Genomic DNA, 15,325 nt, shown 5'->3' with positions numbered 1-15,325 from the left:
AAATCTTTAAATAAATTCATTCCTGGAGTGGAGAGCATGCCTCATAAGATAATCTCTTCTATTTTTTTGGATATTTTCATTTAAAAAAATTATATATGTTTTTTATTGTATTTTAGAGACAAGGTCTCGCTCTTTCACCCAGCCTGGATGCAGTGGTGTGATTATAGTTCACTGCAGGCTTATAATCCTGGACTGAAGGGATCTTCCTGCCTTGGCCTCCCAAAATGCTGGGATTACAGATGTGAGCAATCGCCCTGGCCTATTTATAGTGAACTAAAATTCTCTTCTCCATTCCTCTGGAATCAAAAAATTATTGTAGGCTGGAGACATTTACCATCTTAATTCTTGGCTAAGAAGGATTACAAATATAGTTAGAAGTATACTTTTATGATGTTTAAAATTTTCTGTCTTCTGTCTTTACTCAGAGTTACCCAATAACAATTTAGTTTTTCATTCAGGTCTGTATTTTTCTAATGTATTCTTTTCTTTTTAGATTAAAAATGTTTCAACGATGCCTACCTTGTACCAGGCACCTATGTGGTTCCACTTGATTTTTACAATAGTCTGGGAAGTTGCTGTAAATAGTCCGATTTTACAGATCAGGAATCTTTTTTTTTTTTTTTTTTTTCTTTTTTGAGACGGAGTCTCGTCCTGTCGCCCAGGCTGGAGTGCAATGGTGCAATCTCGGCTCACTGCAACCTCCGCCTTCTGGGTTCATGCGATTCTTCTGCCTCAGCCTCCCAAGTAGCTGGGATTACATGCGCGACTTATTCTTCTTTTTAAGAAAACTTTTATTTTAGGTTTAGGGGTATATGTGCAGGTTTGTTATAAAGGTAAACTCACGTCATGGGGATTTGTTGTTTAGATCATTTTGTCACCCAGGTACTAAGCCTTGTACCTAATAGTTATTTTTTCTAATCCTATCCCTCCTTTTACCTTCACCCTCAAGTGGCTCCAGTGTGTGTTGTTCCCCTATATGTGTCCATGTGTTCTCATTATTTAGCCCCCACTTATACATGAGAACGTGGTATTTGGTTTCTATTCCTGTGTTAGTTTGCGAAGGATAATAGCCTCCAACTCCATCCATGTTCCTGGAAAGGACATGATCTTGTTCTTTTTTTATGACTGCATGGTATTCCATGGTGTATATGTACCACGTTTTCTTTATCTAGTCTATCATTGATGGGCATTTAGATTGATTCCATGTCTTTGCTATTGGGAATAGTGCTGTAATGAACATACGCGTGTATGGTAGAATGATTTATATTCCTTTGGATGTATACCCAGTAATGGGATTGTTGGGTCAAATGGTGGTTCTGGTTTTAGCTCTTTGAGGAATCGCCACACTGCTTTTCACAATGGTTGAAGTAATTTACACTCTTATCAACAGTATGTAAGCATTCCCTTTTCTCTGCAACCTTGCCAGCATCTGTCATTTTTAAATTTTTTAACAATAGCCATTCTGACTGGTGTGAGATGGCATCTCATTGTGGTTTTCATTTGCATTTTTCTAATGATCAGTGATGTTGAGCTTTTTTTCATATGCTTTTTGGCCACATGTATGTCTTCTTTTGAAAAGTGTCTATTCATGTCCTTTGCCCATTTTTTAATGTTTATTTTTCTTATAAATTTATTTAACTTCCTTATAGATACTGGATATTAGATCTTTGTCAGATGCATAGTTTGCAGAAGTTTTCTCCCGTTCTGTAGGTTGTCTGTTTACTCTGTTCATGGTTTCTTTTGTTGTATAGAAGTTCTTAAGTTTAATTAGATCTAACTTGTCAGTTTTTGCTTTTGTTGTGATTACTTTTGGCATATTTGTTATGAAATCTTTGCCAGTTCCTATATTCAGAGTGGTATTTCCTAGGTTATCTTACAGGGTTTTTATAGTTTCAGGTTTTACATTTAAGTAAAAGGAACTTATTCAGTCATATGGCCAGTAAGTGGTAGAGCCAAGATATGGCCCTAGGTACTTTTTCTCTATACCATGAAGATAGTGTCTTATCTGTGTGTGTGTGTGTGTGTGTGTGTTTCTGCTGTAGTCTAGAGGTAGCTCCCAACTCACCAAATTTTGTTAATATCCATGAAATTATTTTTATTTGCCTGTGTTTGAGATTTACTTTCATTTTAGGTGACATGAGAAAGTACTTTGGAGGTTGTCTTACTCAATCAAGACCCTAAAAGGTGCTTGGCAGTACTTTTGAGTTTTTTTTTTTTGTGGTAATTTTTGGGCTCCTCTTTTAAGTTTTTCTTTTGTCAGACATGTTCTATGATAGCCAGTTTTGCAGTTTGTGGAATGTTTTCTTTTTTCCCTTCAAAGTAAAGTTGGAAGTCCTTCTTTTCGACCATGTCACATTCTGCTTTGTCCTCATGAGTTTTGTCCCCTGGTAGGGATTCATCATTCTGAGTCTCGATTAAGAAAACCAATTTTATTGGCCAGGCGCAGTGGCTCACGCCTGTAATCCCAGCACTTTGGGAGGCTGAGGCAGGAGGATCACGAAGTCAGGAGATCCAGACCATCCTGGCTAACATGGTGAAACCGTGACTCCACTAAAAATACAAAAAATTAGCTGGGCGTGGCGGTGGGCGCCTGTAGTCCCAGCTACTTGGGAGGCTGAGGCAGAATGGCATGAACCCAGGAGGCAGAGCTTGCAGTGAGCTGAGATCGCGCCACTGCACTCCAGCCTGGGTGACAGAGTGAGACTCCGTCTCAAAAAAAAAAAACACACACACACAGAAAACGAAGTTACCAATTTTATCATTCAGTACTACTGATTAAGAGTGGTTTACTTCTTCTGTTTTCCTTTCCAAACTGGTTCTTAACTGGAAAAAGAGAACAGTGTAACTTACCTTTCTAATTTTCATCTAAAGAAGGAGAAATTGGCTCTTGTCCGTGGCTTTTCATGACACCTGATCGTGATCTGGGAGACTTTCTTGTTACTTGATTTTATTGAACAAAAATTTGAGGCCCTCATATTTGTCAGACTCTGTGCTGAGCATTAGTGAATATTGGTGAACAGTAGATGTAGTCCCTGTCATCGTGGACGCAGATAAATAAAAAATAGCCAGGGATGGTGGCTTACGTCTGTAACCCTAGCCCTTTGGGAGGAGGATTGCTTGAGTTCAGGAGTTCGAGACCAGCCTGGGCAACATAGGGAGACTTCATCTCTATAAAAATAAAAAATAAAAAAAAACAATTAGCCAGGTATGGTGACATGTACCTGTGGTTCCAGCTATTCAGGAGACTGAGGTGGGAGGATCACTTGAGCACAAGAGGTCGAAGCTGCAGTGAACCTTGGTGGTTCCAGCTATTCAGGAGGCTGAGGTGGGAGGATTACTTGAGCACAAGAGGTCGAAGCTGCAGTGAACCTTGGTTGTGCCACTGCACCCCGGGCTGGATGGCATAATGACACTCTGTCTCAAAAACAAACAAAAAACCCAAAAATACTTTGATAGGGGAAGTTCAAGGTGGCATGAGCCCATACGACCACCCAGTCCTACCTTGGGAGACTGGCCAAAGATAAATCTGAGATAATCATGTGGTATAATTGTCTGAAGATGCCCTGCGAATCAGTTGCTTTTGCTTATACCATGATGAAACTCTGTCCAAGAGAATCCCAGTGTCTTGGAGAGCTAGGAGTGCCACCTCCATCCTCTTTTCTTCTCTCAAGCAGGATCAGAGAATCCTATAGTTTTGGTAAGTGTTATTGATGCAGTCTATACTGAGGTCTTGGAAAAAGCCTTACTGAGCCTTTCCCATCTGAGAAAATGTGCTTGCTCGTGCAACCTTCAACCAGTCTATTTCTCATTCTCAAAATTTTATCTTCACTTACTATCTTTCTGCCCCTAGCAGTAGCACAAATCAAAAGTTGCTTCCACATCCCCTAGGAAGGGATTAATTATGCCACAGTGAATCTTTTTCATGAGATTCCCCCCCCTAATTTTAATCTGTTAGGATTTATGAACATCTCTTTTATGTAATTTAAAATATTGATGCTATATCAAAGTACTTTGACCCATCTATAGAAAAAAATCTTAGTTTTTTTTTTTTTTTTTTGTATTTTAATCTTCATACCTTGCGAAATATCCAATATGATGGAAACGTTACAATCAGAAAAACTATGGAGGGAAAAGACCTTTTAGGTTTCTTAATGGAAAGAGATAGTACTTTTTAGTTAAATGGCAAGTCCAGAATAGTACTTTTTAGTTAAATGGCAAGTCCTTTCTGGGACCCATGAATATTATGTCAGACTTCAAGGTGTTATAGTTCTAAGCTTTAGAGTAGATCTAGGGCTGCTCAATCTATATACACATATTGTTGGAGGGGAAACTTTTTTTTTTTGTTTTTGGTGGGGGACAGGATCTCACTTTGTTGCCCAGGCTGGAGTGTAGTAGCACCGTCACCGCTCACTGCAGCCTTGACCTCCTGGGCTCAAGCGATCTGTCTGCCACAGCCTCCTGAGTAGCTGAGACTACAGACACACACCACCATGCCCAGATAATTTTTGTATTTTTTGTAGAGATGGGGTTTTGCCATGTTGCCCAGGCTGGTCTTGAATTCCTGGGGTCAAGTGATTCACCCTCCTCGGCCTCCCAAAGGGCTAGGATTACAGGTGTGTACCATTGTGCCTGGCCTGAGGGAAAACTTAAGCTCCATTTATTTTCTATATCTGTTTTGTCAGCTAAATATTGGAGGATATAGCTCGGTCCAGACTGACAGGGCAAATTATTATTTAAAAAAGTTTTAATTTTACTTAAACAAAAATAGCATGTTTGCTGTGGCTGATTTTTGGCATTACACTTGGAAGACATTTTATGTCTGTTAGCTTTTCAGTTCCTTATGCTTTAGCCAGTCGTCTTTGGTTGATTGAAAATTGACCTTTTTAGTTCAAATATATTTTCCCCTGGAATATGAAATGAAAATAAAAATCCTAAAAGGTCCAAAAAGGACTGATATACATAAACGTGAAAGAGTAAAATGTTGAAATGAATATGGACGTCAGTGATTGGTACTTCACTGCTCATCATGGTGATATTAGCAGTACTAGACATATCCTGGATTTGGGAGTCAGATATTTGACCCCCTTGGCTCCAGTTACCTGAGACAAACCAGTTTATTACTCAGTGACTTCTTTAGCTCAAAAAGGAGACAGACTAAACTGATAGTTTGACAGTCATAGGATTTATCATCTAATCTCAGCTATTTGGGTTTAGACTTTGTAGAACACGTATTTCTAATATGGGATGGTAGAGAATTGTTACCCTTAATTAGCCATTTGTTTTAACAGCTACTAAAAGCGCAGAAGAAGGCGCAGAGAAGGGAGCACATGCTAAAACTTGAGGCTGAGAAGAAAAAGCTTCGAACTATACTTCAAGTTCAGTATGTATTGCAGAACTTGACACAGGAACACGTACAAAAAGACTTCAAAGGGGGTTTGAATGGTGCAGTGTATTTGCCTTCAAAAGAACTTGACTACCTCATTAAGTTTTCAAAACTGACCTGCCCTGAAAGAAATGAAAGTCTGAGGTAAGCTAATGAAAAGATTTTCCTGAAATGAAGCGCTTGACACTTTAGCTTTTTAGCAGTGTGTGTGTGTGTGTGCGTGTGTTAGAGAGGGGGAGAGAGAAATTAAGAAAGTATTAATTTGATTCAATATGGAAACTTTGGCTGGCCCAGACTCTGACAGGGTTGACAGATTGTCTGAAAGGAAAGTGAATTTGAATGGTCTCATTGACATGCTTCTTTATTGTAATACTGATTTTTTAAAAAATGTCTGAGCATCAAATTTTAATCCTGTACAAGTATAATATTGTATCTATTTCTAAAACTTTTAAAATAATTTTTTCAGAGTTGCCTTCTTCTGCTATACTTAAGTAGAGGTAAATAATATTTAATGTGGCCGGTGTCATTAAACTTTCAAAGTAAGAATTATTTGGTGTTCTTATTATGCTGTGAATAACTAGTGAGAAATACATTTGATAGTTTAAAATATAAAGCCTGCAAATTGGGGCTGTCTGATTTTTTTTCCCTCACAGTGATCCACTGCTCTTTTTGTTTTGATGGAGTAAATCAGCTAGGGGACAGATGCTTTGCTCTTGCTTTGTTAGATGCAGGCTATTCCAGCTTTGTATTTGTTAGCCATACTAAAGTAGAGTCAGATTTCAACAGTTACTAGAAGTCAGTCTCTGATCAGAGAGAAACCTAATAGAACTCTTAATTGCCTATGTATAGCCATATATTTTTAAATTCTCATGCTGATAGTCTATTCCATCATCATCATCTGTACATTGCTTTCTTTGCTTTTGTGGGTTCAGGGAATGTAGCTTCACTTTAATATATGAAATGTAAGCAAAACGTAACTTGTTAAATAAGCTGCTTTCTTTAAAGTCAAATGCGGCTCTTAATATTTCTATTCCAGTGTTCTTTTATCTAGGGCATACACCTGAACTAATGATACTACATTGGCAGCTTTAAACTCTTTTTGGTCTATTCTTTAATAGTTTTATTTGGTAAAATCCATATTTTAGTTGTTTTAAGGAAAAATTCTTACATTTGAAATCCTCGAGCAGGCATTTAGTCACCGTGTATACATTTCAATTTTTTTTATTTCCAAAGAGCAAAAAGACAAAATTAACATTTGAATGTCTTGTCTGTTAATGGGTTATATTGCATAAATTGTGCTGCTCCATATATATGTACTTCTAAAGCCACTTTGTTCTGCTGCTGCTTTTCCTTGTCAGTGTTGAAGACCAGATGGAGCAGTCATCCTTGTACTTTTGGGACCTTTTGGAAGGTAGTGAGAAAGCAGTGGTAGGAACGACATGTGAGTTTTCTCTACTCTGGACTTATGCAGTAAATACTAAACTTTATGTCTAGAAGTTTAGTATGATATTGAGGGTCTAAACTGTGTCAGTCCATCAGAACTTACATGTCTGACAATAGTATATTCATTGGGAGAATGATCCCTTTGTTTAGTTCTGTTAAAAGCAGCTATTGTATAACCCTAGTCACTAAAATGGAATTCAGGGAGAGTTTTGAAGTGGCAAGTCAATATGATTTGGAAATAGAGCTAAGTGCTGGCTTCAACACTAGCTTGATCATTTTGGGGTTCAGTTTTCTATTCTGTGTGGTAGTACCTGTTCTATTTAAGAATCTTAAGTTCACACAGTGTTAATAATCGAGGCTTATCTACTAGATCGGCCTAAGAATGTATGAATGGTTTTATAGTCTATTGAAACATTGTTGTCTATTGATCCGGAAGTGGTCTGTGGAAAGACAGTTCTTTTGGCTTGCTAAATAGACTTTGGCCAAATGACCAAATACAAATGACTGGACATGAAGTACATAGCTTTGTGTACTAGCTTAGAGTAATGAAAACTCACTAGAAGGTAGTAAATATTTTTGTTACCAGTGATTGCTTCGTTGCAAAAAAAAAAAAAAAAAAATCCAAGTATCTATAACTATCTTAAGATTTCTAAGTTTGTTCAAGCTTAAATCAAAATTAAAAGTTTATTTCTTGGTTAGAATGCAAAATGAGTTTAGAAAATAGTTTGGCAATATTTTAATAAAATGAAGCACACACTTATAACACGAAGCAATTGGTCTTCTAGTACCTAAGATAAATGAAGACGTGTTCATGTAAGTACTTGTACATGAATGTTCATATTAGCTTTATTCAGCTGATAAATCGATAAAATGTGGTATACCCATACGGTGGAATCTACTCACCAATAAAAAAGGGACAGAACTATTGATACATGTAACAACATGGATGAATCTCAAAATAATTATGCTGAGTGAAAGAAGCCAGACATAAAATGAGTGCATATTGTATGATTTCACTTATATGAAATTCTAGAAAAGACATAATGGAATGATAGCGGGTTATTGGTTTTCAGGGGGTCAGGGGAGGAGATTAATTGCAAAAGGGGTAGTAAGGAACTTCTTGGGTTGATGAAAGTCCTCTGTATCATGATTCTGGTGGTAACACAACTAAATATCTGTTAAAACTGTACAGTTAAGATAGGATAATTTTGCCTGTAAATTATATCTGAAAGCTGATTTTTTTTTTAAAGACAAAATCTATGTCATAGTACTCCTATGAAAGGAATAATATACTCAAATGAAGTACGGAAACTCTGCTTAGTTTGGGATTATGTTTTTAATGGATATTCAAATAAAATGACTTTAGACCTATTTGTAGTGTAGTGACTTCAGCATCATTTTAAGGTTTTTCTTGATCATCAAATGGTCAGGTGGTAGGAATGACAAACAGCGTAACTCGAGTAAAATCTTCATGATGGAATTTTGTAGTTTAAAAATACTTCAGAGTTTGTACAAGATAGGGTTTTCTAAAATAGATGAATAATATTAGTAATCTAATAGAGATTGTCCAATATAGGACTTTCTAACCCAACCTAATAGATAGATTTTGAGGAACTGACTTTTACTTCTGTAAAGCCTTAATTATTTGGGGAAGATAGAGTGGTTGCTAGTTGTGATGTCTTGGGAGCAGATAGGAAAAATGATTTATTTCTCATCTCAGAGAATAGATGTATGCTTTTGTGACATATTTGATTAGGGTCTCTGATTTTTAGTCATTTTTCAAATGGTGGAAATGGAGGTCCAGAGAAACTAAAGTGACTTGCTGAACTTTTGAGATTCTGATCTTGTTAAAATTCGTATTGATTCAGCATAAAATAAAGATGGACTGCATATTTACTTTTCACGGTACTGATAAGTTCTCCAGTCAGTACCATGAAAATGTAAACGGTTGTAAACTATTGTAACGATGTATTGTGTACATCATTGTAAACTATTGTAACGATGTACTACAACTAGGATAAAATTAGGATTTCCCAGTAATTTTCAGTGAGGTCATGTGACAACTAAGTCTTAATCACTCTTTCTTAGACAAACACTTGAAAGATCTACTGTCTAAATTGCTGAACTCAGGCTATTTTGAAAGTATCCCAGTTCCCAAAAATGCCAAGGAAAAGGAAGTACCACTGGAGGATGAAATGCTAATACAATCAGAGAAAAAAACACAATTATCGAAGACTGAATCTGTCAAAGAGTCAGGTTTGTTGTGACCTCTGAAAATCCTTATAGTGGTTGCATTTTTTAATACCCCAAATGAGTCACATATTGTACAATGATTGCCTTATTTTAATTTGTAAGGTTCTACATGCATGGAAATCTTTACTTACTGCAGGATAAACCTAGGTTTATAAAACATCTGTAGGCTTTATCACCATGATTTACAGAGTGAACCTTATTAGAAATATTAGTTTGTACTTTGTCCCAAAAGAATACATTGGTTAAAAGGAGGCATTTATGGAATTTCAGTAAACTTCTCTGTTAAACTACTAGTGGGATAATTCTGTTTAAAATTGTTTACAGTGAAAGTTATGGTAGAATCCAATACTGTAGTAGAATGAGGATGTAATTAACCTAAGGTTGAAATATCGATTCAGGGGAAAAAAGTGCTAAAGTCAGTAAAGGAAATATACTTTTAAAATTACCATTTGCCTGGGGAATAAATATTTTGAGCAAATGGCACCTTTGCTTTTGTTTACCAAACTTGGATTTATTAACTATCTCTTCTAAGGAGGTAGTCCAGGCAGGGTTCTGGTAGCCATAAGCAAGAGTCAAACCATTTTCCATGTTTATTTCCCCTTAGTTCTTAATACAAAGTCCAGTGCTTAAGTATCTCCACTCTCTTACCCCTCCTAACCTTAAGCTGGCTTGTAAGAGGTTTTTAAGGGCTCTATTTCAAGCTGAGATGACCAATTTTTACCCCATGGGACATGAGCTATAATGCTAACTTGAAAAAACTGTGTTTTAGGGTAAGAGGAAATAGTCTTATTTTCAATCAGATATCAGTTTGAAACTGAAACTTGACTTTTGTGAAGTGTCTTACATAAGGAGAGCTACTAGTTTGAACTAGCCTCAGACCACATGCTTTGGACTAACAAGCAATAGAATTCCTCTTGCCATCAATACACTTGATTGTATTGCCCTTTTTCTGTTATGAGTCTTCTGAAATATGTTTCTAGAATGAATTATAGTTGTAATCTGTCTAAAAACTTATAGTTCCCGTAGTGTTTATTTGAATTCTTTTTATCATCCCAGAGTCTCTAATGGAATTTGCCCAGCCAGAGATACAACCACAAGAGGTAAGATACTGAAGGACAATTTGCTGATGTTGATTTTTCAGCCTTTTGTATAGGGTTGTGGTTGGAAGCTAAGGCTCTAGAGCCAGACTGCCCGAGCTTGAACCCTGGTTCTGCAGTTTACTAGCTTAGGGACTTTGGGCAAGAAGTCTGGTCCAGCTGTGTGTGTTATTCCTCATATGTAAAATAGGGATAATGATAATGACTAATTCATGGGGTTGACCTGGCACACTGACTGCCCAAGTGTTAGCTATTTTTGGCTCCTGTGTTAGAGGAACTTTAAGATGCACAGGACTTTGCCGTCTCCAGAATTTACTCACATTGGTAGCAGAAAAGGGTATTTATTCTCTTTCTGAAGTGACATTGAAATTCATGGGAAGCTGAAAAGAACAGGAGATTCAAAAACAGTGTAATTGATATATAGGGGAAATAAAGAAAACACTGGTAGCTTAGGAAATGTAAGGTTTAAGGTTACATAATTTAACTCTGAAGTTGAACTATCCTCTGCCTTTTAATGTTTGAGGGAGTCACCTCGGGAGAAGGGTCCTAAGGCTGGCAAAGGCAGAACAGCCTTGGTAGAAGAGTCCGAATCAAGCAATTGTTGCCAGTCTTAGGCAAGTCAAACAAAAATTGCTACTTTTGAAGTAGCGAAGTCTGTATTTCTGTTAATTGAGGAAAAAAGAATGGACAGAAAAGTAGGAAAGAGAAGTAGGAAAGTCTTTTGAAGTAGAATAAGGACAGAAATTTCATATTAGTGCAACAACTTAGATCAGTGGACATAGCAATACTAATAGAGTTGAATATTCGCTTCAAGGTCTTCTATGAATTTTGTGACTTAAGTGCATTGTTTCTCTATCTAGTTTCTTAACAGACGCTATATGACAGAAGTAGATTATTCAAACAAACAAGGCGAGGAGCAACCTTGGGAAGCAGATTATGCTAGAAAACCAAATCTCCCAAAACGTTGGGATATGCTTACTGAACCAGATGGTCAAGAGAAGAAACAGGAATCCTTTAAGTCCTGGGAATCTCCTGGTAAGCACCAGGAGGTATCCAAGCCTGCAGTTTCCTTAGAACAGAGGAAACAAGACACCTCAAAACTCAGGTCTACTCTGCCAGAAGAGCAGAAGAAGCAGGAGATCTCCAAATCCAAGCCATCTCCTAGCCAGTGGAAGCAAGAAACACCTAAATCCAAAGCAGGATATGTTCAAGAGGAACAAAAGAAGCAGGAGACACCAAAGCTGTGGCCAGCTCAGCTGCAGAAAGAACAAGATCCAAAGAAGCAAACTCCAAAGTCTTGGACACCTTCTGTGCAGAGTGAACAGAACACCACCAAGTCATGGACCACTCCCATGTGTGAAGAACAGGATTCAAAACAGCCAGAGACTCCAAAATCCTGGGAAAACAATGTTGAGAGTCAAAAACACTCTTTAACATCACAGTCACAGATTTCTCCAAAGTCCTGGGGAGTAGCTACAGCAAGCCTCATACCAAATGACCAGCTCCTGCCCAGGAAGTTTAACACAGAACCCAAAGATGTGAGTTGATCTGTATCATTCTGCTTCCGTCAGTGTAGGCATAAATAAGGTGTTGCGGTAATGACTTTTTAGTTCTCTCTCTTTTTTTTTTTTTCCGAGATGGAGAATCACTCTGTCACCCCGACTGGAGTGCAGTGGCACAACCTCTGCCTCCCGAGTTCAGGCAATTCTCCTGTCTCAGCCTCCTGAGTAGCTGGGACTACAGATGCAGGCCACCATGCCTGGCTAATTTTTTGTATTTTTAGTAGAGACGGGGTTTCACCTCGTTAGCCAGGATGGCCTGTATCTCCTGATCTCGTGATCCACCCACTTCACCCTCCCAAAGTGCTTGAGATTACAGGCGTGAGCCACTGCGCCCGGCCTTAGTTCTCTTCAAAACCCATGTGAAGTTAATGTATGAAATATTTCACCTTCTTTAGTGGGTAGATTTATTATTTTCCCTTGAAAACTGGTAGTTAATCTAGTCTGTCTTTGAGCCTAATCTGAGATGAAATTTCTGCAATTATAAAATGTTGTTTTAATGCCAAAATTTTAACAACATAACATGATATGAAAATAGTAGATAGTTTAGACAAGACCATAGTGTGAACAAGTGAGTAATGTAAATGCTTGTCACAGGATGGGAGATACTGTATTTCATTTGTTGTCATTTACCTGCTATATGAGTAACTTTTTCTGACAAGTTATATTTTTCTATATTCTCTTGCTTCTCTTCTGCTCCTTTATGGTCACTCAGTTTAGCCCAGGTCTTTATGAAGGTGGTTTATAAAGACCTAGGGTGGTTGCAGATACTTCAGGATTGGGGGAAGGATTTGAATTAGTTCTCTATTTCCATTTCAAAAATGAGAATTTTTCCAAAGATAGGAAGAGTGTTGGCATTAAATATTTTGTAGTTAGGTTTTGGAGTACAAGATTCAGTTAAAATATAAGGCCACATTCTTTTAAGCATAAATAACCTATTTCAGGTAGATAAAACTTACATTGAATAATTCTTGGGTACAGTACTATGTTAGGGTTGCCTTTTATTGTAAATTACTTATTTACTACTATTTATAACGTAAACTTGTTACCACGTCATTTGCTGAGATGTATGAACTTGTGCTTCCACTGATCTCTTATCTCTGTGGAGTAGTCTTCCTTGCACTTTTTTGCCATTTTAGCTAAAGGCTTTCTGATAAACCATTGGCCCTCTAATAATGTGAAAAACATTTTGCTTGGGGAAAGCAAAGCATTGCATTTTATAAGTAAATTACCCTTGGCTTAATTCTGCTATGGAAACAAAATTTTAGAGTTATGTGGCTGTTTTGCTCTCCTTTCTTCTTTCAAGTTGCTAATATTAATTTTAGCTTCTTCCTGACCCTGCGGAAGATTAGCAGCTTTATTAACCAAATGTCACACAACCGTAACTGTAATATAACTATTTTGAAAAACATATTTTAAAACCCAATTTAATATCTCAATAAAGCTGCTTTTAAAAACGTGGTTTAAAATTCCAGTAGGTATAGCAATGCAGAACCTTTATCATACCAGAATATTATCATGCTATTTGATGAATTGCATTTAAAATCAGGGTTGCATATTTGGAAGGGTCAAAACATATTTAATTTGCTTTTGTGGCACAGATAGCATTATATTGAAGTTGCAGGGTTTTTCATTTACTGAGAGGAGAGGATACTTCTATGTGTAATATAGTATTTTTCTGTCTGTCTTGGAATCTGAGCTGTCTAGAATATTGACTAAGTACAGTCAAATGCAGAATAGAGTTCAAAGCCAAAAGACTAGATAACATGAAATTAATCACTAATGTTCATACCTTTCTCCTAAAAGAGTCTCATATGTATTCACTTGTGGTCTCTTAACTCTATTTTATCTGGTACCTTTGACAAACTTAGCTGTGTATCTTCTTTGAGAATTAGAAGGTGGAGAAGAGGAGCTAGTGGAGACTGGCATGTTGACAGCTTTAAAAAGTAACTGTAAATTGGTCTAATTCAGGATGTGTAGCAATTTTAAGCAATTTAGGATGAATATCAGTAGCCCCCAAGAGGGTACTTACTTTATAACAAAATATAGTGTATCCCCCTCAATTTTAGGGTATGTGTATGTATGTATTTATATATGTATTTACATTTTGATTTCTGAAATCAGATACATCTTAAAAATGGGATGTATATTTAATGTGGTAGTAGTAATTTTTGCCCTGGAAAAAAAAAATCATTGGTATGTCTCATAGTCATTGGTGTGTTATACTAGAGGACATGTGGTAACTCATGTCCATGATGAAAACACTCGTAACAAGGAGGTTCTGCTGGATCTTAATTTTGTGTTTTAGAAAGAGTTCCATGAAAATTGTGAAGGGGAAAAATCTGTTTAAAGTTTGCTTATTTAGAAACAGTATTTATGAGAAAATTCTTTATCTGTGATAAATGAACATTGCTGTTTTTTCTTTTCCTTTAAGATGTAGTGATAAGCTGTTTCCTAGACTAGGCTTTTGAGTTTGAATTTCACTCTTACACATTATGGGTTTATCTTGTAGGTGCCTAAGCCTATGCATCAGCCTGTAGGTTCTTCCTCTACCCTTCCGAAGGATCCAGTATTGAGGAAAGAAAAACTGCAGGATCTGATGACCCAGATTCAAGGAACTTGTAACTTTATGCAAGTATGAGTCATTTACAAAATCTTAAATGATATTCATGGGGATTCTAATTGGAAATATTACAGTGAAATTATTGTTAAGAGCATTGATTATTCTGTCAAGTCCTGGCTCTGCTGCCTCCTAGCTCTCCTAGCCTGGAGTTTAGGCAAATTACTTGATTCTGCCTCAGTTTCTTTGTTTGAAAAATGAGGATTATTGTTCCTACTTCCTAAGTTTGTGAGAACAAAAAAAAATGAAGTAAGCATGTGAAAAGCTTAACTTGCACAAGTATCATTACTGCTATAGATCATCAGTACTGAGAACTGTGAGAACCTACTCTATGCTTGGTATTGTTAGGTACCATTGTAGTATAGATATAGAAAATAAGACATTCATTGCCTTCAAGGAATTTATATTCCAGTTGTAGAAGATTGTAAATTTATGTTAAATCAACAGTTAAATGATAAATTGTGTTATACAATATATTTATGTTGTGAGAAACACAGAATTTGAGAATAGTGTGAGATTACTGAGGGCTAAAGTAGTCAAATAAGTATTTTTGTTTAGTAAAAGATCCTGAGCTTTGAATATAGACATGGGTTTAAATTCTGTTACTTACCAGCTGTTTAACTGACCTCCAACACTTATTTGCAAAATGTAGGAATTGCCTATACCATCAGATTACTTGAAGATGAAAGAACTAAAATGCTCCCTGCAAATGTGTAGCTTAAGTGTGCAAAATACTGGAAACTTTTCTGGGAGAACCGAGATAGGCAGAAGAGAGTGATTTCTCATCATGGAAGTGTTTTAACAGCATGAGCTAGTAAATGGTTGAGATAAATAGGTGCCCTTTGGTTGGGTGTAATAAAAATGGGGGTTCTGATTAGACTAGGATTGATGGCTATGTGTAGGACTTTAGTAAGGTCAAGAATTTCTTTTCCAACTTAGTCCTTAGATTTACTGTTGTAGTTTTTTTGTT

At 36.8% G+C, this 15,325-nt stretch overlaps 1 protein-coding gene across 8 annotated transcripts in view; it reads left to right on the top strand.

The window, feature by feature from the left end:
* CAPRIN2 (caprin family member 2) overlaps positions 1 to 15,325 on the top strand; it is a 46,035-nt gene that overhangs the window by 14,617 nt on the left and 16,093 nt on the right. For 7 of the 8 annotated variants that reach the window (XM_025401536.1, XM_025401533.1, XM_025401534.1 and 4 more), the window contains 6 exons: positions 5,289 to 5,527; positions 6,742 to 6,824; positions 8,915 to 9,082; positions 10,136 to 10,179; positions 11,037 to 11,714; positions 14,248 to 14,370. In XM_025401536.1, coding sequence (XP_025257321.1) covers positions 5,289 to 5,527; positions 6,742 to 6,824; positions 8,915 to 9,082; positions 10,136 to 10,179; positions 11,037 to 11,714; positions 14,248 to 14,370 — 1,335 coding nt within the window. The remainder of the gene's footprint in view (positions 1 to 5,288; positions 5,528 to 6,741; positions 6,825 to 8,914; positions 9,083 to 10,135; positions 10,180 to 11,036; positions 11,715 to 14,247; positions 14,371 to 15,325) is intronic. The other variant, XM_025401541.1, reaches the window with a different exon arrangement.

The sequence above is a fragment of the Theropithecus gelada genome, chromosome 11, assembly GCF_003255815.1.
Source record: "Theropithecus gelada isolate Dixy chromosome 11, Tgel_1.0, whole genome shotgun sequence".
NCBI lineage: Eukaryota > Metazoa > Chordata > Mammalia > Primates > Cercopithecidae > Theropithecus > Theropithecus gelada.
Note: the sequence above shows the minus strand (reverse complement) of the source record. Positions and strands in the feature narration are given on the sequence as shown.